Source organism: Oryctolagus cuniculus, chromosome 3 (genome assembly GCF_964237555.1).
Source record: "Oryctolagus cuniculus chromosome 3, mOryCun1.1, whole genome shotgun sequence".
Lineage (NCBI taxonomy): Eukaryota > Metazoa > Chordata > Mammalia > Lagomorpha > Leporidae > Oryctolagus > Oryctolagus cuniculus.
This window is the reverse complement of record NC_091434.1, coordinates 49,236,359-49,259,180: the sequence shown is the minus strand read 5'-3', so window position 1 is coordinate 49,259,180 and position 22,822 is coordinate 49,236,359. Positions and strand designations below refer to the sequence as shown.

The 22,822-nt window shown below is 41.4% G+C and overlaps 1 protein-coding gene across 8 annotated transcripts in view; it reads right to left on the bottom strand.

Annotated features, from left to right (window-relative positions):
- Positions 1-22,822, bottom strand: part of STAT4 (signal transducer and activator of transcription 4) — a 151,713-nt gene that overhangs the window by 19,922 nt on the left and 108,969 nt on the right. For all 8 annotated transcript variants that reach the window (XM_051848344.2, XM_051848343.2, XM_008258842.4 and 5 more), the window contains 9 exons: positions 20,558-20,636; positions 18,690-18,775; positions 15,185-15,336; positions 12,871-13,029; positions 12,124-12,216; positions 8,603-8,662; positions 8,296-8,313; positions 8,113-8,206; positions 5,383-5,427 (listed from right to left, as the gene is read on the bottom strand). In XM_051848344.2, the coding sequence (XP_051704304.1) occupies positions 5,383-5,427; positions 8,113-8,206; positions 8,296-8,313; positions 8,603-8,662; positions 12,124-12,216; positions 12,871-13,029; positions 15,185-15,336; positions 18,690-18,775; positions 20,558-20,636 (786 nt within the window). The remainder of the gene's footprint in view (positions 1-5,382; positions 5,428-8,112; positions 8,207-8,295; positions 8,314-8,602; positions 8,663-12,123; positions 12,217-12,870; positions 13,030-15,184; positions 15,337-18,689; positions 18,776-20,557; positions 20,637-22,822) is intronic.

The window sequence follows — 22,822 nt, the reverse complement described above, 5'->3', positions numbered from 1 at the left end:
AAAAATGATTGTAAAATGACAACTGTGCTCAGCATGTAAAATAAAACTATTGCACAGATGGTGTGGCATTCTAAAAAGCCTGTTTATAGTGATATTTGTACACTTATTTCTCCCTTTAAAAAGGTGTTGCAACTCCTACAATGAGTTCAGCAGGAAATCAACTTGCTGTGAAAATTCTTGGGCTAGTTGGAGGGTGAGTAGTGTGTCTGTGTTTGGGAACACTGAACCTTGAAAGAACATCTGTTTGGCTATTTTGTTAAATGAAAATCAGGTCACCCAGGCTTTACTAATAGTTTCTTTGTGCTTCATGACTTTCCACCACATAAACAAAATTACCTAACAGCTCAGTCAGTGGCTAAAACTGTCATTTATCAGTTAAAGCCTACCGACAAAGAGCAAACCTGAGAGACTGCAGTTTCAGCTTCCCTATTCAAACAGTTTTCCCATTTAAATAATCACTCTCTAGCTTGCTCCCTGCCAGATAAGGCCCTCCAGGGAAAGGTAGCTTCCTGGGAATGTTTACTTTAAAGGGAGAGATTGGTAGCTCCAAAGTCTGGCCACTTGTAGATGACCGCTCGTTCCTTCACTGTGATTCTTCTGAAGGAAGGACAACAGTGGGAGAAGGACTCAGTGACTGCTAGTCTTGATTTTGTGGCAGTATGCTTACAGGTTCCTCAAGGGGTATTGGGAAATTCCAAAGCAAGTTCTTCAAAACTCATTTTAAAACCATCTCAAGGGGCCAGTGCCGTGGCTCACTTGGTTAATCCTCCACCTGTGGCGTTGGCATCCCATATGGGCGCTGGGTGCCAGTCCTGGTTGCTGCTCTTCCAGTCCAGCTCTCTGCTGTGGCCCGGGAAGGCAGTGGAGGATGGCCCAAGTGTTTGGGCCCCTGCACTCGCATGGGAAACCAGGAAGAAGCACCTGCTCCTGGTTTCGGATAATCTCAAAGTCAGGATGCTGAAATTCCAAGGCAGTTTGTGAGTGCAATCGTAAGGAAACTATCATTTGTGACTTAATGGTGTGTTCTCAGTCATTTGGTGACTAACTGACCCAAGCTCTTACAACAGCAGAACCGAGTAACTCAAAGTTGTGTGTGTTAGGGGGAGAGAGGGAGTATGGTGAGGTTCAGGGACCTTGAGGTGACAGCTGGGATTCTAGACATTCCATAAAAGTGTATCCATAAATGATGGTCTGAGGTTTCCAAGACCTAGAACCAGAAGAGGGAGGTGTCCAAAGTCTGTCAAAAAGGGCCATGTCTTCAGCCAAGCACTGAGCATGTGGGCAGAGAAGGATGAGGATGAGCAGTGTCTTGAATGAGGTACCACCTTCTAAAGCCAGTTTCCCAGAAGTGTAACACCTGCTCTCTACCGAGGGTACGGTAGGGAAGGCTAATTGGTAAGAGCCACTGCAAACACCTGCACTGGCCATCCCATTTGGTCTCCACAACCACCCTAGGAAGTGTAAGATAACATTAGCCCCATTCTATGGCTAAGGGAATCGGGAATTTGAGCAGTTGAGTGTAGGCAAAGTCAATCTGCTTATAAGAGGCATGAACGTAACTCAGTGACCCCACTGAGGCACAAGAGAAATGCAAAGGAAGACACAGCAGGCAAGGGAGTGGCAACATTTTCTAAGGAAGCATGATTAAAAATTTCTTCTGAAGTGTGTGAGGATTCTGGCAATGAAGTGGCCTGTGATTTCTGAGCTACAGGCAAAGTGTGGACATTTTGTGAGATAGATGGGGTGGGATAAAAAGGTGAGGGTTGGTCAAAGAGGAGCACCGACCTCCTTGCCCCTCCCCAGGAAAGTGTTGTGGCTCCAGAGGCAGCACAGCAGAGTAGCCAGGCGCAGGCACAGGGCATCCAGACTGCCTCCGCTTGGATCTTGTCCCTGCCATCAGCTGCCGGTGAAGTCTTGAATAAGCTGAGTGACTGCCCAGTGCCTCAGTTTCCTAAATTGGAATATGTGACTAATAGTATCTACTTCATAAGGCTGTCCCAGCAGTTACACAAAGCAGCGTTAGGGCCAGGGACACAGTAAATACCACATGAGAATTTGTTAAATAAATTCTTTGCAGGCTGTGAACTCCTGCCACAGATGATCATAGATAAGTAATAGCAAATTTCTGGAAACCATGCTAAGATATTCTAGCTTCCCGTTCTGACATTTGTTCCTGCAATCACTGGCTGCAGGATTTTACAAATTCAGCTTTGTCACCAGCTGTTCCACCCTCCATTGCTGGCTGTCCTCGGTCATCTCTGCTGACCAGCCACCGCCCTGATTTCTGAGTCACCTTCCTAAACAAACTTAAAGACTAAGTCAGTTGTTCTGCAGGGTACTCAAGATTCAAGCCTGGGCTGTGCTTAGGAAGTCATACTACAATTCCATCAACAGGGGGAGCTCAAAGAATATCTGAAAATAAAATTGGCATGATACAACAAAACTGAAAAAAAAAAAATAAAAAGGAATAAAATCATTCTGATATGACGGTACAATCTTGTTATTAATTGTAAAATAAGAGGAAATAAATTTAAAGTAGCATAAGCAGACAGTGCTAATGAGACAGGGGTTGGTTCCTCTACAGTAGAAGATGATTTACTTAAGATGTCTGTCTCTGGGGAAATCCAAGTGAAGACTTGGATTATACATTCATAAAGACGACAATGTTCTGATAGAATTGAGCTTTCAAGATTTATTCCCATTCAATTGGTTTTACTTAAGGGAAGCTCAGAATAATTGCGCTTTGTTCAGATTCAGAAGTAATATTCAGGGATGGCAAGCTTTAGGAAATAGCTGGCCAAAATTCTATCGTGAGATAAGTGAAACAGGCTTTTATTTATAATGTACTAAACTAGGAAGTTTAGAAAACCTTTATGGGTTCTGCATGGTGGGAAGAGTCTCTCCCACTGATTTGTTTAATTAGAGCGTCCTTAAACTAAGAACCCTGCTGCAGCAATCTGCTTAGAGCAAAGCCCTGAGCAGTGATTCTACCCTGGGAGGTGGACTTAGCTCATCACTGACGGGGCTGTGGTATTTGGCAAATGATCTTTAAGACACAATTAAGGACATAAAGAATTTGTAGAGGGAAAAATGGTTAGGGCATTAAGCTTTTTGTGATGGCTTTTTGTGGTTTTGTGGATTGTGGTAGAATGGGTGTCACTGGAAGCTGGATTTATAAAATGTTCCTCCCCAAATACTTCAAATATCTTCCTCATAGGAGCTGCGACTGTAAAAGCCAGGAGACTGATTAAGTTGGCACGTACCAATGCCATCTTACTAGTCAAAGTGATCAGTTTAGGTTCATAATTGATCATAAAAATAGGACTGAGCGTCAAAGGGAACACATAAATAAGACCAGTGGCTGCTAATAATAATTGATAGAACTAAAATGAGAGAAAGACCTAACATGGGAAGCAGGATACACAGCAGACTCATAGAATGACAAATGCCCTAAACAGGACTGTGGCCTCAGAATCAGCCCTTAAGGCATTCAGATCTGGCTAAAAAGCCTATGAGAGTTTCTCAGGCATGGAAAGCCAAGATAGTGTGGCAAAAAATGACCTAAATGAAAGATCTCTGTGAGTGAGATCCCAGTGGAAAGAATGGGCCATCAAAGAAGGAGGTACCTTTCTCTGAAGGGAGGAGAGAACTTCCACTTTGATTATGGCCTTGTCTAAATAAGGTCAGAGTTTGTGAACTCAAGAGGCTTCCATAGCCTTGGCAACTCATGACAAGAGTCTCGGGTGATTACTGACGTCATAAATAAGAGTGGCAATTGATAAATCAACAATGGGAGTCACTGTGCAGTTACTCCCCATGTAGGATCTCTGTCCTTAATGTGTTGTACTATGAGAATTAATGGTAAAACTAGTCTTCAAACAGTACTTTATACTTTGCGTGTCTGTGTGGGTGCAATCTGTTGAAATCTTTACTTAGTATATATTAACTTGACCTTCTGTATATAAAGATAATTAAAAATGAATCTTAATGAAGGATAGGATGGGAGAGGGAGTAGGAGATGGGATGGTTTCCGGGTGGGAGGGTAGTTATGGGAGGAAAACCCGCTACAATCCAAAAATTGTACTTTCAAAATTTATATTTATTAAATAAAAATTTTCTAAAAAAAAGGCCAGGAGACTGAATCCATATGAAATACTCCAGAAATAAGCCTCATTGCTATATAACTGTATAGTGTAGGAGGTCGCATATACATGCAGCAGCTCTGAGCAGAATGTGTAGGGTGTTGCTACCCGAGGATACAAAACCACAGTATGTCTTCATAAGAGCATTTTCAGCCGGTGCAAGGAATCAAACCCAGATTCTCTAATTCCAAATACACAGATCGTAAACACAGGTATATGCCTTAGTTTCTAGGGTGACTCAACATATGATCGCCAAGGTCACTGTCAACTCAGGACAGGGCCACTCCATCACACACTGACTCGAATGCAAGTACATGGACTGCATGAGTTTATCCATTTCTTGCATTCATCAGGTGACAGGCAAATCTTAGAGACAAGGTAACTGACACTACAAAGGAATAGCTTTTTTTCACCTATTATTTTCACATAATGTGTTGGTGGAAAATGAGTGATTTCAAGATATTTTATAATAATAGAGGACTGATTAAAAAATTACAGGATACCTATAAAATGCAGTTTAATGTGGTCAATTTTAAATCATGTTCTTCCAGAGTATTTAAATTTGTGGAGAGTTTACAGACATATATCACTTTAAAAAAACAGTTTACGAAATAATGTGTCATAATTTTTTTTTTTTTTTTTTTGATAGGCAGAGTGGACAGTGAGAGAGAGACAGAGAGAGAAAGGTCTTCCTTTGCCGTTGGTTCACCCTCCAATGGCCGCCGCTGCAGCCGGCGCACCGCGCTGATCCGATGGCAGGAGCCAGGATCCAGGTGCTTTTCCTGGTCTCCCATGGGGTGCAGGGCCCAAGCACCTGGGCCATCCTCCACTGCACTCCCTGGCCATAGCAGAGAGCTGGCCTGGAAGAGGGGCAACCGGGACAGAATCCGGCGCCCCGACCGGGACTAGAACCCGGTGTGCCGGCGCCGCAAGGTGGAGGATTAGCCTATTGAGCCACGGCGCCGGCTATAATGTGTCATAATTTTAAAAGTAACATATACCTACACAAAGAGTGGAATAATGTATACCAGACAGCTGATAGTTGTTTTCTTTGGGAAGTGTTGTTGCTTGTTATGCTTCAACCTTTCAATTTCTTCCATATTGTCTGCAGTTACTAAACTCTGCTTCTAATCAGAGAAGCATTGTTGCTTTTTACATAAAATCAAGCAGTTTAAGAGCTTTGTAAAAGTAAAATAAGATTATTTTCTAGAAAAATTTTCTAAGAGAAAATATTTCCTACCTCATTTCCTTTACTTCCAGCACTGGACTTCATTTCCTTTGGTTGCTTTGAAAAAGAAAACAACAGGGTTTAGACAGAGAAGCGTCAGTTACTTTATCAAATTGGGCACACCTATTGCCATCATTCTGTTGGCTGCAGTTATTTCTAGAACAGCAACTCTGATAGCCTGTAACTCACTGAAGCCCGACATAGTTGTCTACATTCAGCAGAAAAGGGTTTCCTGCTTTTACCTCGTGGGATGGCACTGTAGAAACTTCCATTGAGGTAAGTGAGCAAGTTGGCATACCATTATGACTATTTTTCAGCCAATATTTTGGAAAAAGAAAATCACGCTGGGATCTTCTGGAAACTATTCAGCACTCCTCTGGGCCTGGAAAGCTAGCTTGTGGTCAATGATTTCCAATCTCTATGAAACCAAGTCTAACACAGAGGACTGGGGAAATAGACTTGGAAAGTATCCTTTGGCACAGTTAAGTTACTGAGTGGCATTATAGCAGAAGAAGACTTACTGCCACAAAAATGTTCATGATACAGATTACTGAGTGGAAAATAGAGAAAATAATAAATTATATATTGTGTACCATTTGATCACATTATAGGAACATATTTTTATCTATGCTTTTTTTTTTTTTTTTTTTTTTGGACAGGCAGAGTGGACAGTGAGAGAGAGAGACAGAGAGAAAGGTCTTCCTTGGCCGTTGGTTCACCCTCCAATGGCCGCCGCGGAAGGCGCGCTGCGGCCGGCGCACTGCGCCGATCCGATGGCAGGAGCCAGGAGCCAGGTGCTTTTCCTGGTCTCCCATGGGGTGCAGGGCCCAAGCACTTGGGCCATCCTCCACTGCACTCCCTGGCCACAGCAGAGGGCTGGCCTGGAAGAGGGGCAACCGGGACAGAATCCGGCGCCCCAACCGGGACTAGAATCTGGTGTGCCGGCGCCGCTAGGCGGAGGATTAGCCTAGTGAGCCGCGGCGCCGGCGTATCTATGCATTTTTTAAAGATTTATTTCTTTATTATTTATTTGAAAGAGATACACACAGAGAGATAGACAGAGACAGAGACAGAGAGACAGAGAGAGAGACAGAGGTCTTCCATCAGTTGGTTCACTCCCCAAATGGCTGCAACGGCCGGAGCTGTGCCAATACGAAGCCAGGAGCCAGGAGCTTCCTCCCAGTCTCTCATGTGGGTGCAGGGGCCCAAGGACTTGGGCCATCTTCTACTGCTTTCCCAGGCCACAGCAGAGAGCTGGATCGGAAGTAGAGCAGTCGGGACTTGAACCGGTGCCCATATGGGATGCCGGTGCTTCAGGCCAGGGCTTTAACCCACTGCGCCACAGTGCCAGTCCCTATCTATGCATTTTTAAAAAACAAAAATAAGGCTGTTTATAGCATTATTTTAAGGTGGTAGGATTACTGGTGATTTTTAATTGTTAAAAATTTGCTTCTATTTTCTATATATTTGCATTAAAAAGCAATTAAATTTATTATGCATAAAATAATAATAGTGAAGATGCTTTGCAATAGATGAGCAGTATAAAAACTAAGGTTTTATTATTTTATATATTATAAAAAACAAAGACCTTTCTGGTACGTTCCCTGTTCTTCCTTATCCATGTGATTTTGTTGGGAAGACACAGATACTGCTAAGTAAGAGCTCTTAATGTTTTACTTATTGTCAAACTTTTCCCATTATTGAAAAAGTTGGTTGAGGATGGGAAATGAGTTAGACCAGAGTGCTAGTTCCAAGGATGTCTATAATTCATGACTCTTCATTACATTGTATTTATCTAGCAGCCTCAAAAAGAGGAATTCAATTAAAAAATGTACTCTTCAGTACTGAGACTCACACAAAACCAAAAACTAGCATAAATTTATGTATGCAGATATCTTTTGGTTAACTGAAATTTTATCACAGTAGATCTTTTGAGGCTGATTCAGTGGTGCCCCAAGATTCAGGTGAAGTACTTGCTAAACAAATAAACCACAGGAGTAATATGTTTCTGGCAAGAAAAGCAGCAGGGTCTTTGAGAATCTAAGAACTATGCAAAGAAACAGAAAAAAAGGCAGGAAGAGAACTCTAGGTCAAAAGGAAGTGGTAAAACCAAGAGGCAACAGGAGGCTGGGTCAGAGCTTTCTAGACATGCCTGGGCCAAATGCTCAGCTGGCGATGCTGGAACAGCCTGCTTCCCCCAAGCCGACCTCTTAAAATGAAGGCATTGGCCCGGCTCTGGCTGTTGCTGCCATTTGGGGAATGAACCAGAGGATGGAGGATCTTTCTCTCTGTCTCTCCTTCTCTGTCTGTAACTCTGCCTCTCAAATAAATAAATAATCTTTAAAAAAAAAAAAAAGTGCTGTAAGTCAGACATGTTGCTATTGGCTGTCACTCTTTGGGGAGATTTTACAAATGAAACCAGGATTGCCTACCTGATTTGAGATGGATTAATTTTGCCATTATCATAAAAATATACTGACCAACTACTATGCCATAGGTACCATGTCATCACTATCATTGTTACGCTGTCAGACCTTCCGCGTCCTGGTTCAATATTATTTCTACCATTTTTACTTCTCAACGACAACATGTTTTATTGCTCAAGTGGTTCTTAAGCTTACATCTTAAGATGTAAGAAACCCCAAAGAATAAAATACACTGAATTATAAGGCTTATTTGTGAAGATGTATCTGACCTGGGTGGGGTGGGGAGAAGCCAGTGAAATTTTCCTGTCCAACTTACCAAATGTCGAAATTCTACAGACAGACTCCCATTGGAAGATTCTTCAATGGACATGGCTTTGACGTGAGTTCCACAGAGGACAAATCTTCGATTGCTGAAGAGGAAATTTTGGCTGCTTACATGATCTCAGGTAAAGGGTTGACAAGGACAGCAAAAAAATTCTATAGAGTAAATATGTCTTACCTTAGAGTTGAAATATTCCTGAAAAACCAAGAACACTCTTTAAAATCAGCTGTTTAATAGATCTAGTAAAAGCATTCTATATTTTAAAGGATAGCCTATAAAATTTTCAAGTCTTTATAGTAAATTTTCAAAGTCATGTCTTCATTGGGTTCTATTAAATGAACTTCAAAGCCAAAGATTTGAAGCACATTGGTATGTAACATTCCAGAAGTAAATTTAAACGTTTGAAATCATTCTGTAAAATAAGGACACTTCATTATAAAACCTCTTACATTTTCACATTTCAAAACAAAATCAGAAAACTTACTTGTCAATTGATGCTTTCACCTTTACCTGATAGTTTAGTTCTGGCAATTTTATTAGTAGTCTGTAAAAAGACATCAATAAAGAATAAAACATAAATATTAAAATATTAAAGTTTTAATATTTTATTTATTTATTTTGAAAGATTCATTTTATTTATTTGAAAGGCAGAGTTACAGAGAGAGAGGGAGAGACACACAGAGAGGCAGAGGTCTTCTATCCACAGAGTCATTTCCCTCAATGGCTGTAATGGCCAGGGCTGGGCCAGGCTAAAGCCAGGAGCCAGGAGCTTCTGGGTCTCCCACGTGAGTACAGGGGCCCAAGCAACTGGCCATCCCATGTTGATTTCCCAGGAGCATTAACAGGAAGCTGGATTGGAAGTGGAGCATCCAGGACTTGAATCGGAACCCATATGGGATGCTGGCATGGCAAGTGGCAACTTAACCTTCTACGCCACAACGCCAGCCCCACCAGAGCTCTTGGACGCTTAACCAGCTCCTTGTGGGCTTTACATGAGGGGACTGAATGCAGACACACCACAGCCCATTTCTCACACTTTCCCTCTTGCCCTGCCACCCTCTTCCAAATGGAACCAAGTTGAATGCATCCATGTTGGGAGTTTTGTATTGAGATTGGCTGAAAAGAGAAGACTTGGGTTGACCATGTTGTGATATGTTGACAAACTCAAGGACACAACCATCTCGACCTGGTCATGTGGCATGCCTGTGTATGTGTGTAATGACATTCTGTCAGACTTTTTAAAAAGTTTTTATTTAATGAATGCATTTTTTCATAGATACAACTTTAGGAATATAGTGGTTCTTTCCCCCATACCACCCCCGCCCAGCTCCCATCCCACCTCCCCCTCCCTCTCCCATCTCCTTCTTCATTATGGTTCATCTTTAGTATGACTTTATAAACAGAGGACCAACTTCATGCTAAGCACAGACTTCAACAATTTGCACTCATGCACACAGACAACATATAGAATACAGTTTGGGAAGAAAATTTGCAGTTGATTCTCATATTACAATTCATTAGGGACAGAGGTCCTACCTGGGAAGCAAGTGCACAGTGACTACCGTTGTTCCTTTAACAATCAACACTCCCATTGATGATGTCAGTGATCATCCTAGGCTCTTGCCATGGGCTGCCAAGGCTATGGAAGCCTTTTGTGACCATAGACTCCATCGGTATTTGGACATAGCCATACGCAAAGTGGATGTTCTCTCCTCCCTTCAGAGAAGAGTATATCCTTCTTTGATGACCCTTTCTTTCCACTGAGGTCTCACAGATATCCTCTGTGTAGGATATTGTTTTGTCAAAGTGTCTTGTCTTTCCATGCATGAGATGCTCTTGCAGGCCTTTCAGCCCAACCAGGAAGCCTCAGGGGTTGATTCTGAGGTCAGAGTGTTATCCACAGTGAATGTCATTCTAGGAGTCTGCTGTGTGGACTGCTTTCCATGTTGGTCCTTCCTTCCTTGTTAATTCTATTATTTTTACTGGGTACTTGATGTTATTTATATGATCACTTTTAAACCTAGACCAATCTATATGTTGACTTTAATGTTAAAAATGATCGGCCGGCGCCGTGGCTCACTGGGCTAATCCTCCGCCTTGCGGCGCCGGCACACCGCGTTCTAGTCCCAGTCGGGGCGCCGGATTCTGTCCCGGTTGCCCCTCTTCCAGGCCAGCTTTCTGCTGTGGCCAGGGAGTGCAGTGGAGAATGGCCCAAGTGCTTGGGCCCTGCACCCCATGGGAGATCAGGATAAGCACCTGACTCCTGCCATCGGATCAGCGCGGTGCGCCGGCCGCAGCGTGCCGGCCACGGCGGCCATTGGAGGGTGAACCAACGGCCAAGGAAGACCTTTCTCTCTGTCTCTCTCTCTCACTGTCCACTCTGCCTGTCAAAAAAAAAATGATCATTTTAACTAACTTGATCTTCTGTATATAAAGATAATTGAAAATGAATCTTTATGCAAATGGAATGGGAGAGGGAGCAGGAGATGGGAGGGTTATGGGTGGGAGGGAAGTTATTGGGGGGGGGATGCCATTGTAATCCATAAGCTATACTTTGGAAATTTATATTTATTAAATAAAAGTTAAAAAAATGATCATTTTAACAGTGAAGATGGCATTTATACCACTGATTTTTATGGGTCTGGGGCCCCATGACAAGTTCCTAGGCTGTACCCTGAGAGGTGAGTCTGTATGCAGAACTAGACTGTTTTACAGTTTTAGACTCCCTCCTCCATCTCTTATTCCCCCTCTTATTTTTAACTGGGCTTTTTCCAATTCTCTTAAAATACATATGATTAACTCTGTTACATAGAGAGTTCAGCATATAGTATGAAGTAGAGAAAAGAAAGAAAGAAAACAGAGAAAAAAAACAAACCAAACCAAACAAAAAGGATATACACAGTAAAAAATAACAATGATAAACTGTCCCTCACTGACCGTCAGATTTTAATGCTGTTCTACAGGAGAAAAAATAATATAAAGAAAAACAAATAAATATTTACTTAAAGCACATACAAAAAAGAAATAAAATCATCGGTCTAGACTGCCCAAACAAAACAGAGAGTAGAATGCAGCCAAGGTGTTTTTTGTTGTTGTTGTTGTTTTTTTTTTTTTTTTTTTTTTTTTTTTAATGCCCTGTGTAAAGCACTAGATTGGTTTCATGGTCTAGATACTTATGGTGACTCTAGCACAACATTACCACCTCTTGATGCATATTAGCCTGTGGTCTCAGCTTTCCAGAGGTGAGCTAGTGATCAGCAGTTTTAAAGCTCTAAGCCTTGGAGTTTCAGGCATGATGGACATCTTTCAGAGTAAGAGTTTAAACTCAATGTTTTAAGTGTCACTAGGGAAAACTGTAAGTTTTGATTGCTCATGCTATTGGAAAAAATCAAACACAAAGACAAAACAAAGCAACAAGAACACAAAAGTCACGCATCTTTAGATCAGGTACATGGTGAGGATCTATTGAAAATTGCACCCTTGAGAGTTTTTGTGGAAAATCCAACACAAGGCAGTTAACGAGTAACAGGAAGATTTGTCACCCTATTTTCTGGAGATGATGTTCAAAGCCTTCCATAATCTGTCCCAGTCTGTGTTCTCCATTCTACTCCACACTATCACAAAACACATCCAGGATGCCATTTCTGTTGTCTCACTCTTCTACAACACTCTTCTCCTTCCCCAGTCTCTCCAGGCTTTTCTCTAGTCAGCCTTTACCACAATTAATTTTAAAAACTTCATTAATTTTACCATTGTGGTTGATACCATGACTCCATTCCCTCATGTAGTCCTCATGTCCTCTGCATATCCCATAATCGCTCATGCTCTTGACAAGTATGGCTCTTAATACTTTTTGTGGGCGTCTAATAAAGCTTAGTGCTAGGCACACAGCAGGTGCTCAAAAATGAGTAGCTGAATGTAAAGCACAATGAGAGACAGGAGCCTTGATTACCCGGCAGCTGTGGCCCTGCAAACCCGTGAGACCACAGAGTGTGTTCTGCCTACCTTAGTTTCACAGTGAACTGAATGAGGGTTTTCAGCACCATCGGCCTCTGAGGGTGGGTCGGCATACATGGCTGTCTCTCAACCACAAATGAGCTAGGAAATAAAGTGTCATTTGAAAGCACTGAAGATTCACAGATTGAAAACCACAGAGGAGCAGGATGCTGTCCTCTCAAAAAGTCCACATTTTCTACACTTTGAAGATTTTCAAACCTCCATTAAGGTCACATATTGCTAATGACTTCTCTTAAATAATTACTATAAGGTAGGTAAATGCCTAAAGATTGTCCCTAGGTAACAGCAGCAAATGATTCTGAATTGTTATACGTGAATCACATATCACATTATACAATTGTTATACTTGAATCACATATCACATTAAACATAGAAATTTCATGCCAATTCTGGACTACATATTTGGATTTTTGGTGTAAATTACCATAACACAAAGTTCTCCTTCCTTCGTTTCTGATATGCCCTTAAGAAGGAACCCCTCAAATCTTTACTCAATTGTGAAAAATGGCTTATAGTTGGGTGACATAGCGTCACTCATGAAAAATGAGTCTGCTGGTAGAAGTGTTGATGAACGAATAATGAATGGCAGAAATGCTTCTGTAACTTCCTGAGGCTCTGTTCCGTCTTCCTGAGACTCACTGTCTGATACTTCCCTGCCACTCTGGGCCTGGTGTAGTTAGAGGTCTGCAGAACTGATGATACCATGAGTGTTTAAATGGATATCATGTTACTTACTTCTTAAAAAGGTTGTAGATCAAGAAGGTGACTCTTTCTTGCAGGTGTGTCCTTTGTATCGGGACAGGATCACCTTCATACGTCATTTTGGTAGATTGCTCTTCTAATTTCTCCAATTGCCTTCTGAGTTGGAAAAGACTTTCTGCCAATAGTGTAAAGCTATTGAACAGCAAGTGAAATTTGGAGATTATTTTTTTCACTTAACAGTCAATTATTTTAACAATTGATCGTGTTTAACAAATATTGTCCCTGAACACTTATGAGATTAATTGAATCAGTTCCATTTAGGATTAGTGACAGTTCTTTATTTTTATTTTTCTACTCTTTGTAATTCTGTCTTTCAGATAAAGCAATCTGAAAGTGGAGGGCTCCAACAACAGAGAAGGTAGAAAGTCCCGTCAGACTCGAGCGGTCCATCTGAGCTTACAGTGGCGCTTTCTACTTAGAGCATTCTGCATTTACAGTAGTCCGAAGAGCTGTCTAATCCTCCTGAGTTTTTGTCTGTGTGGTTTTTTGCTCCCCTGTTGGATTATCCTGCTGTTGCGATATCAGAGTACAATGTGATTAGAGAATAAATATGGTTTTTATTTTTTATTTTTATTTTTTTATTTTTTGACAGGCAAAATGGACAGTGAGAGAGAGAGACAGAGAGAAAGGTCTTCCTTTTGCCATTGGTTCACCCTCCAATGGCCACCACAGCCAGCGCGCTGCAGCCAGTGCACCGCACTAATCCGATGGCAGGAGCCAGGTACTTATCCTGGTCTCCCATGGGGTGCAGGGCCCAAGCACTTGGGCCATCCTCCACTGCACTCCCTGGCCACAGCAGAGAGCTGGCCTGCAAGAGGGGCAAGTGGGACAGAATCCGGCGCCCCAACCGGGACTAGAACCCGGTGTACTGGCGCCGTAAGGTGGAGGATTAGCCTAGTGAGCCACAGCGCCAGCCGAGAATCAATATGTTTTAAAATGAGCTCAACTCCTTACTTTTCTTGAGAAATGGGCTGGGAGGGGTAGAGCTTTTATTGAGAGGTCCCCATTTCTACATATTTCCTTTGGATTGAGTTGTGCTCTTAGAAAGCATTCTTGGGGGCCAACGCTGTGGTGTAGTGAGTTAATGCCCTGGCCCGAAGCGCCGGCATCCCACATGTACGCTGGTTTGAGTCCCTGCTGCTCCACTTCCGATCTAGCTCTTTGCTATGGCCTGGGATAGCAGTAGAAGATGGCCCAAGCCCTTGGGCTCCTGCGCCCATGTGGGAGACTGGGAGGAAGCTCCTGGCTCCTGGCTTCGGATCAGCGCAGCTCCGGCCGTTGCAGCCAATCGAGGAGTGAACCATCGGATGGATGACCTCTCTCTTTCTGCCTCTCTTCTCTCTTTGTAACTCTCTGACTTTCAAATAAATAAATAAATCTTAAAAAAAAGAAAGCGATTTTGTATTTTAACCAAACATTTTCCTTCTTTCTAGATATATCATCTAATTACTATTTCAATAAAGTCGTTTTATTTTGCATTCATGAGGTAGAAACTCCATCTTCTAATGCAAAAGATAGCATCCACATTTAATTGAAAGTGAGTAGACAGGGGAGGCTGTGTTGCATTACAGATTTTTTAAAATTTAGTTTTTAATTGACAAGTAAAAATTTTTTATATTTATGGTATATAATGTGATGCTTCAATACATCCATCAATTGTGGAATGGCTAAGTGAATCCAAATAACATGTATTACCTAATCTACTTATTTTTTGTGTGTGATGAGAATACTTAAAATCTGATTTCTTAGTAATTTTCAAGTATGATTAAGTTATTACTAACTACAGTTATCACCTTGCACAACAGATCTCTTGAACTCACTCCTGTCTTACTGAAATTGTATATCCCTTGACCAACATTCTTAAAAAAAATTGTTGTGTTGAAGATATAAACTTATGTTTAACTCTGAACCCTTGAGACATGCTTTTTTAAAGTTAAGATATCTATTTAAAAGCTTTTGGAAGCTAGAGATTCTTTACTGTGTCCCTAATGAAAGTATTTGACTAATTTCAAAACTGCTCTTGAGTCTTAAAATTGGTATATTGTAATGAAACGTAAGCAATTCTTATGCATTCCAATGATGCTTCCTTCCTCCCACCCTAGAAAAATACAAATTAAGAACACTTATACCCCTATGTCTGTTTTCCACTGCAGAGTTTCTGGCCGCTATTAGCCATCAGTGAGCTGAGTAACTGACATTCCGGTCTAAGGCTGCCTTCTCTGGCGGAGTGACACTTCGCTTCTGTACTTCCTGTGGTTTTCACCAGAAACTCGGCAGTTCATCTTACCAGTTTTGAAGCTGGTCGAGCCCATTGTGGAGCGGCCCTCCGATGCAGGCGATCTGCTGCCTCCGCTTCCAGTCCTGCAGCTCCTCGATGAGCATGCTGTTCATCAGCAAGTCTGTTTCATTCACGATTTGTGTCATCTTACTGAGGGCTTCCTAAAAACACAGGCGACCACTTGAAGAGACTCGCAGAAGAACCAGGCAGACTCTCTCAGACCTCAACTTACAACAACTGGACCACGGAGACAGAAGCGTGGTTAAAATTTGACCATCTTACCACATACTAGCTTCTGCTTGCCCCAGCGATGCCTTTTCAAACAAATTATTTATTACAATTAAATAATGTCATGAAGAAAGAAGAATGATCACAAATAGTCCCACAACACAGAGATGCCAAAAAGGATGTGGAAAAATAGAATTAAAAGATAAATTTAATATGTTTTAAAATCCAAGCGTAGCATTTTCATAATATAAATTTCTCATGAACTTTTTGAAGATACCTCATGTGTTTTAATATAAATAAACTCTTGTGCAACATTGAATCTTGTAATCATAAAATCCTATGTTTGCTTCTTAAAGGATGTATATAAATGTATCATTTATAAATGATTGTATATTAATTTCAAAATGTACTGACTAAAAACTGATTTTTTGGGTTCAGTGCTATGGCGCAGCGGGTTAACACCCTGGCCTGAAGTGCCGGCATCCCATATGGGCGCTGGTTCTAGTCCTGGCTGCTCCTCTTCTGATCCAGCTCTCTGCTATGGCCTGGGATAGCAGTAGAAGATGGTCCAAGTCGTTGGGCCCCTGCACCTGCGTGGGAGACCTGGAAGAAGCTCCTGGCTCCTGGCTTTGGATCGGTGTGGCCATCTGGGGAGTGAACCAGCAGATGGAAGACCTCTCTCTCTGTCTCTACCTCTCTCTGTAACTTTCTTTTTCAAATAAATAAAATAAATCTTTAAAAAAAAAAACCAGTTTTTTCCTGTTACTTTCTTTTTAGGACTTTGTCTGGATTTTGGATGGCATGGTATAACTTCTTAGGGTCCAGGAGTTAGAAGGTATGGATTTCTGACCTAGCTTTGCCACAAGCTCTATGAATTTGGACAAAACATCTGCCCTTGCTGGAACCCAGTCTTTTTACCTATACAAACAGGTGAATGGACTGGATTCTTTCCAAGGTTTCTTCTCTCCCTCAGACTTTAACTGGAAAGTATAATCTGATGGCACGTATAAAGCGCAGAGCATAGATTTTACATTTTTGTCTTGGATTAACTAGTTGCATGCTTAAAATCGGATAAATAACTGCACAGCTTCATAATTAGGGTGAAAATAAATTTCACATTTCTTGTGCTCACACAAATTCCTACATAAAAAATGGAGCTGAACTTTTAGGAATGAGCTTATTGATTTATCAATGACTGGACAAATTTCAGTTGCATTTATTTTCAAGGAGAGGTAGAAAATTGAAGTAGAAATGTTTCCCTTCTTTGAAAATGTTCCATTGAGTGAGAAAAATGTTCTTCCTCTCCTTTGGAGGAGTTGAGATTAAATATGTCCAGATGCTAATGAACTACTCTGAAGTCTAGGAAATTGCTTAACGCTGTGTCATTTCTCAGAGTAGAAACGGGACCACATATTTTCCCAATTTTAGTAGTCATTAAGTAAGATTTTAATTTTGATTATTTTTTTCTTACATTACAGTATTTATTTGTCTTCCTTGTGTTAAACCCTGAGCCAACCACTTTCCCCAAGGCCCCTGGGAAGGTATAGGAAAAGGAGCGTGCAAGGGCAGACGCGGCACCGGAGGAACTGTGGGCGCAAAGAGGATGAGGAAGGCCAGGGGAAGGCAAAGAGCCCATGGCCTCCAGGAGTGCGAGCCCAGAAACACGTCGGAGAGCTGCTGCTGCAGAGAAGGAGTCCCGGCAGAACCAATGATGACACTCCTAAACACGGTCCCAAGAGCCAGCTCTCCACCCACGGCGGCCCCAGCCACAGTGAAGCTGGCTGCTGGGCCAGTGTCCCTTGGGATGTTGCTCGTTTGGCAGCTGTAGCTCAGAAGTGAGGTCAGGGGACTGAGGACTGCCACGGAGCTCAAGCAGAATTCAAAATATGTGTGTGTCGTGGGTGCCATAGCAGCACATTAAGTACGGCAACTAAAACAGTCATGTCTGAAACAGCGACAAATAAAAATTGTGTAAAATGTTCATTTTGAGGCTCATCAGCAAGATACAGAGGTCCTACTCTGGAGAGGTCACACTCTGTAAACTTAGGAAGAGAAGCCAAGAGTGTGGGATTGTTCTTAGAAACACTGCTATTTAAAGAGAGGGAGGAGATGTACAGTTTGGGACATGCTCAATCGGACTTGCCCCAAATGGTGGAGTTAGAAATGTGCCAGGGGATTACAATTCAACCCCAGCAAGGTTGCATGTACCAATGCCATCTCACTAGTCCAAGTGATCAATTTCAGTTCACACTTGATCACATTGATAGGTCTAAGAGTCCAAGGGATCACACAAACAAGACTAGTGTCTGCTAATACTAACTGATAGAATAAAAAAGGGAGAGAACGATCCAACACGGGAAGTGGGATACACAGCAGACTCATAGAATGGCAGATGTCCTAAATAGCACTTTGGCCTCAGAATCAGTCCTTAAGGCATTTGGATCTGGCTGAAGAGCCCATGAGAATATTTTAGGCATGGAAAGTCAAGACACTCTGGCAAAAAAAAAAAAAAAAAAAAAAAAAAAAAAAAAAAAACCACAAGCCTAAATGAAAGATCTCTGCAAGTGAGATCCCAGTAGAAAGAATGGGGCCATCAAAGAAGGAGGTACCTTTCTCTGAAGGGAGGACAGAACGTCCACTCTGACTATGACCTTGTCTAAATAAGATCGAAGTCAGCGAACTCAAAAGGCTTCCATAGCCTTGGCAACTCATGACAAGAGCCCAGGGAGATTACTGACGCCATAAACAAGAGTGTCAAATTGTTAAGTCAACAACAGGAGTCACTGTGCACTTACTCCTCATGTGGGATCTCCATCCTTAATGTGTTGTCCAATGTGAATCAATGCTATAACTAGTATTGAAACAGTATTTTACACTTTATGTTCTGTGTGGGTGCAAACTGATGAAATCTTTACTTAATATATACTAAATTGATCTTCTGTATATAAAGAGAATTGAAAATGAATCTTGATGTGAATGGAATGGGAGAGGGAGCGGGAGATGGGAGGGGTGCGAGTGGGAGGGAAGTTATGGGGGGGAAGCCATTATAATCCATAAACTGTACTTTGGAAATTTATATTTATTAAATAAAAGTAAAAAAAAAGAAACACTGCTATTTATTCATTCAGTGTACATGGAATTAATAAAAATCTGAGAGCTTGATTTAGGAAAAGGAGAAAAATAGGCAAAATTGATAAAATCTGAGAGTTTGATCCTTTTTGGTAGAACTGCATTTAAGAAAAAGCAGAAAAATAGGCAAAAGGTCAAATTAAAATTCTTTACTAACCTTTCTCTTGAAGTCAAGGCTGTTAAGCATTTCTTGCAGTGTCAAAACTTCCTGATTCATCAGGGCACTGTTCTTGTCACCCTGATCTGCAAAGGAAAGATCAGACTTAGAGCTCACTCCATCCAAGTTCTCTATTCCCGAGAGTCAAGTCAGCCTCAGCCATCCTAAACCAGCCCTAGGCAGGAGGAGGGTCCGAGGCACTAAGGAACTAAACAGAGCCCTAGACTTAGACCTCCACATTAAGTTCCTGTCTGTTCATTTGGCCAGGAAGAATTCCATACATCCTTCACCCTGCTTCCGCTATTTCCTTAAATCAGCATGCCATAATTACACAAATCCAGTAAGTTAAGAGCAGCTTAATCTTATCCAATAATCTAGACCTAATTTGAATTGTGCCAATTGTCCCACTAATCACAACATGCTTTAAGTTATCAATCCATTATTATAAATCCTGGGTCTTGTAAAAAGCAAACAAACAAACACAAAACCCTGCAGTGTTTAACCACAGAGAGATAAATAAGTTGCAATGTCCTTAAATTGATATTTATACAATTATACTTGTGAAGATTTGAATATGGAAAAATGTTTAAAATAGAACTTTGAAATGCAGCATTCAAAACTATACACAAGGGCTGGCGCCGTGGTCACTTGGTTAATCCTCCGCCTGCAGTGCCGGCATCCCATATGGGTGCCGGATTCTAGTCCCAGTTGCTCCTCTTCCAGTCCAGCTCTCTGCTATAGCCTGGGAAAGCAGTAGAAGATGGCCCAAGTCCTTGGGCCCCTGCACCCACATGGGAGACTGGGAGGAAGCTCCTGGCTCCTGGCTTCAGATTGGCATAGCTCCGGCTGTAGTGGCCATTTGGGGGGTGAACCAACAGAAGGAATACCTTTCTCTCTGTCTCTTACTGTCTAAATCTATCTGTCAAATAATTTAAAAAAAACTATATACAAGATGATCTCATTTTTTGAAAATAACTAAACAGCTATGTATGAATGTGAACATGTGGAGAAATGGCCAGAAGGAAACGCTTTTCCACAGTGTTTTTTTGTAGATAGTGAAGTTACATGTCATTAATTTGAGGCCTGTTTTCCAAATTTTCTTCTATCAAGCATATTTCTATTTTATAATTTTCAGAAAATTATATATTTTTTAAAAACTCAGGGATGCTTTTAGTAACTCCTTGATCATATTAGGCAATTACTACTACTTCTGTTAGTTGTGACAGTGATATTCTGAGTCTACAAGAAAATGTTCCTTTTCAAAATTTTTTATTTGAAAAGCAGAAAGAGACAGACACAGAAAAAGCCAGACAGTGATCTTCCACCCATGGATTCACTCTGGAAATACCTACCACAGGCAGGGTAGGGCCAGGTAGAAGCCAGGAGCCAGAAACTCAATTTGAGTTGCCCATGTGGGTGGCAAGAACCCAAATACGCATCCCAGGGTATGCCTTAGCAGAAAGCTGGATCAGAAACAGGTGGGACTCAAATCTAGGCCCCCTGATATGAGATGTGGGTGCCCCAAAAGGCATAACTACCACACCAAACACCTGCTCCTTTATTTTTTGAGATGTATGTTAAAGTAGGGGTAGTTTCTCATGCAATTTGTAATCCACTTTGAATCGGTTGGTTCAAAAAATGTATACGTATATATTTACGTGGGGAGAGAAGAGAAAAAGCAAAAAAAAACAAAAACAAAAACAAAAAACAAAAACCAAAAAACTCCTTACCTACAACTTCTCTCCAATTAAAAAAAAATGCTTACTAAGGGTAGTAGATAAATGTACTTCTCAACTTTGTCAGTAAAGAAGAAATCCTAGCCATGCTGTCTTTATGTCCCCATGTAGCTTTATAGACAAAAAACTTACCCATTGTCTGAATCGTTTTGTATCTGTAGTCAAATTCATCTTGCAGATCTTCTAAGTATTTGGTGTCTTGTTCTGTCATCTTTGAACAAAGAAAACACAGTCACTCTGCTGCTACAGTGAAGCTTGCCAAGGAAACAGCACCATAAGTATTTTAGAATACCGCCATTGGGTGCACTCAGACACTAACGAATCTCTGTTTCTGAATAACTAATTTGTACGAAAGTGGAATGATGCTGGAAGAACTAGGCTGAACTTGCTGTTCCACTTTTTTTTTCTTCTATATTTTGTTTCTTTCTGCTTGTTTGGAGATCTCTTAGCATCTTCTCCCTCATTTCTTCAGTAGTTACCAACAATGCTACCCTGGTTTTGCGTTTACTGGAGAAGAAGGGTACTTTGCACTTTTAGAACTCTTGGATAATTCTATATTAATATACTAATTATCACTGATTGATTCTCTATTCAAATAAGCTGCAGTTTATGACAATTCAGCCTACATGTTTTTTTTCTTTCTACTTACTAAAATATGCTGATGCTCCCTCTACGTCTTCTGTTTATTTCTGTCTGTTTACTTGTCTCCAAGCCTAGGTATGTGTCCCTGGCCAGAACCAAGAGTTAAGATATCTGAGCTAAAGGTTTTTCACATATTATCTCACTTGGACACCACAACACCCAAAAAGCAGGTCATTCTCAATACAGATGAAGAAGCTTAGATGTGAGGATGGGAAGTAACGTGCCCGAAGTATCACACCTTCTCCGTGAGGACTTCGGTGGGCGAGCCTGGCCCCCTCACCCTTAACCAAGATAGATCTACTGCTTCCTAGACTTGCCACCACTTCCCTTTCTTCTTAGGAAGTCAAATTTTCTACTGCTCGCTAACTCCAAGAAGTCTTCTCTTAGGAAACATAAATCTACTCCCAACAGCCCTTTCTCCTCAATCTCCATCAGCTAAAATATTGCTTATTAAAAATATCAACTTTTGGGTAAGAGGCTCTAAATCAGTCCCAACTTGGTGACTTACTAGTGTATGAACCTGAGCACATATCTTTGCATTTCAGCTTCTCCATCAATAGGATGTGATGGGACAGAAGGTGGGGAGGGAGGAAAGAGAGTGACAGTATCTACCTCACAGAGCTCTTCCAAGATCACATGAGTCAAAATTGCCTAAAGGATGCCTGGTGCCAGCACATGTCTCTTAAACACTAGCTATGATTACTGTGCTCCTCTCAGTTTGTTATCTCATTCTCTGAAATGATTTCTCAATATTTATGGACCTTAGAAAAGAAACAAAGTACTAACTACAAAGTGTAGTGTCTTCCCATCCATAATAATTGTGAAAATTTGGAGCAAATGGGGTCCTAAACCCTATATATATATTATCATTTCAGCAATATGCAAATTGTAAATTATTTACATTTTTCACACAAGAAAATTGAATCTCAAAGTCATACAGTAATAGACACTCAGAAGAGAATTCAAATGTAGTCTAGTTTAGCTTCAGAGTGTTTATTCTCTCTTTTCACTATACCCCAATACCACCTGCATTTAACTTTAATGATAATTTCTGAAGACAGAGACCTATGAAAGGCCAAGGGTTACTAAAATTCATGACTGAGAAAATATGACCGTTTTAAAGCAGAGATATAATAGGGTTCCATCTTTTGATCTTGAAATTAGAAACTAGAAAAAGAAAAGTGTATAAAAGCAATGTCTTAACTCAAAGTCAATGCTAGAGTAAGCAATTGAAAACATTTCACATATTGTTGTCAGTAACTGCAAAATGTGGAAACACTCAGAAATAACTGTCAAAAGCTCTCTTGACGGTCTGAGAGAATGCCACATTCCAAAATGTTCCACAGAGGGATTGAGGCTATGGCATAAGAGGGGGAAAGAAGTTGATCAAAAAGCACTGCTTTCCTAGGCGTGGCTAGGCTTGCTGGAGTCAGGGCCTGGCATAGGGATCTGGCACACGGGAATTACTGAGGAAGGGCTCTCCGGAGGAAGGATACAGAGGGATAAGAAAGAGGAAGTAGCTAAGCAAGCACGTGGTCTTTGCTGGGGTCTAACTATGATTTGATGCCCTAAGAAACTCAGGAGCATGGTATGCATCAGAGTTAAGCCCCACTTGAAAAAGCCTTTTCTTCCGTCCTAGGTCACTCCGCTGTTTCCTGGAGACAGCCGGGACTTCCTGCAGAGGCATGCTCCAGAGAAGTCACTAGCAGCAGCTGGGGATGTGCAGGCCTGCTGAGGGGATCTGGTTGGCGCGCC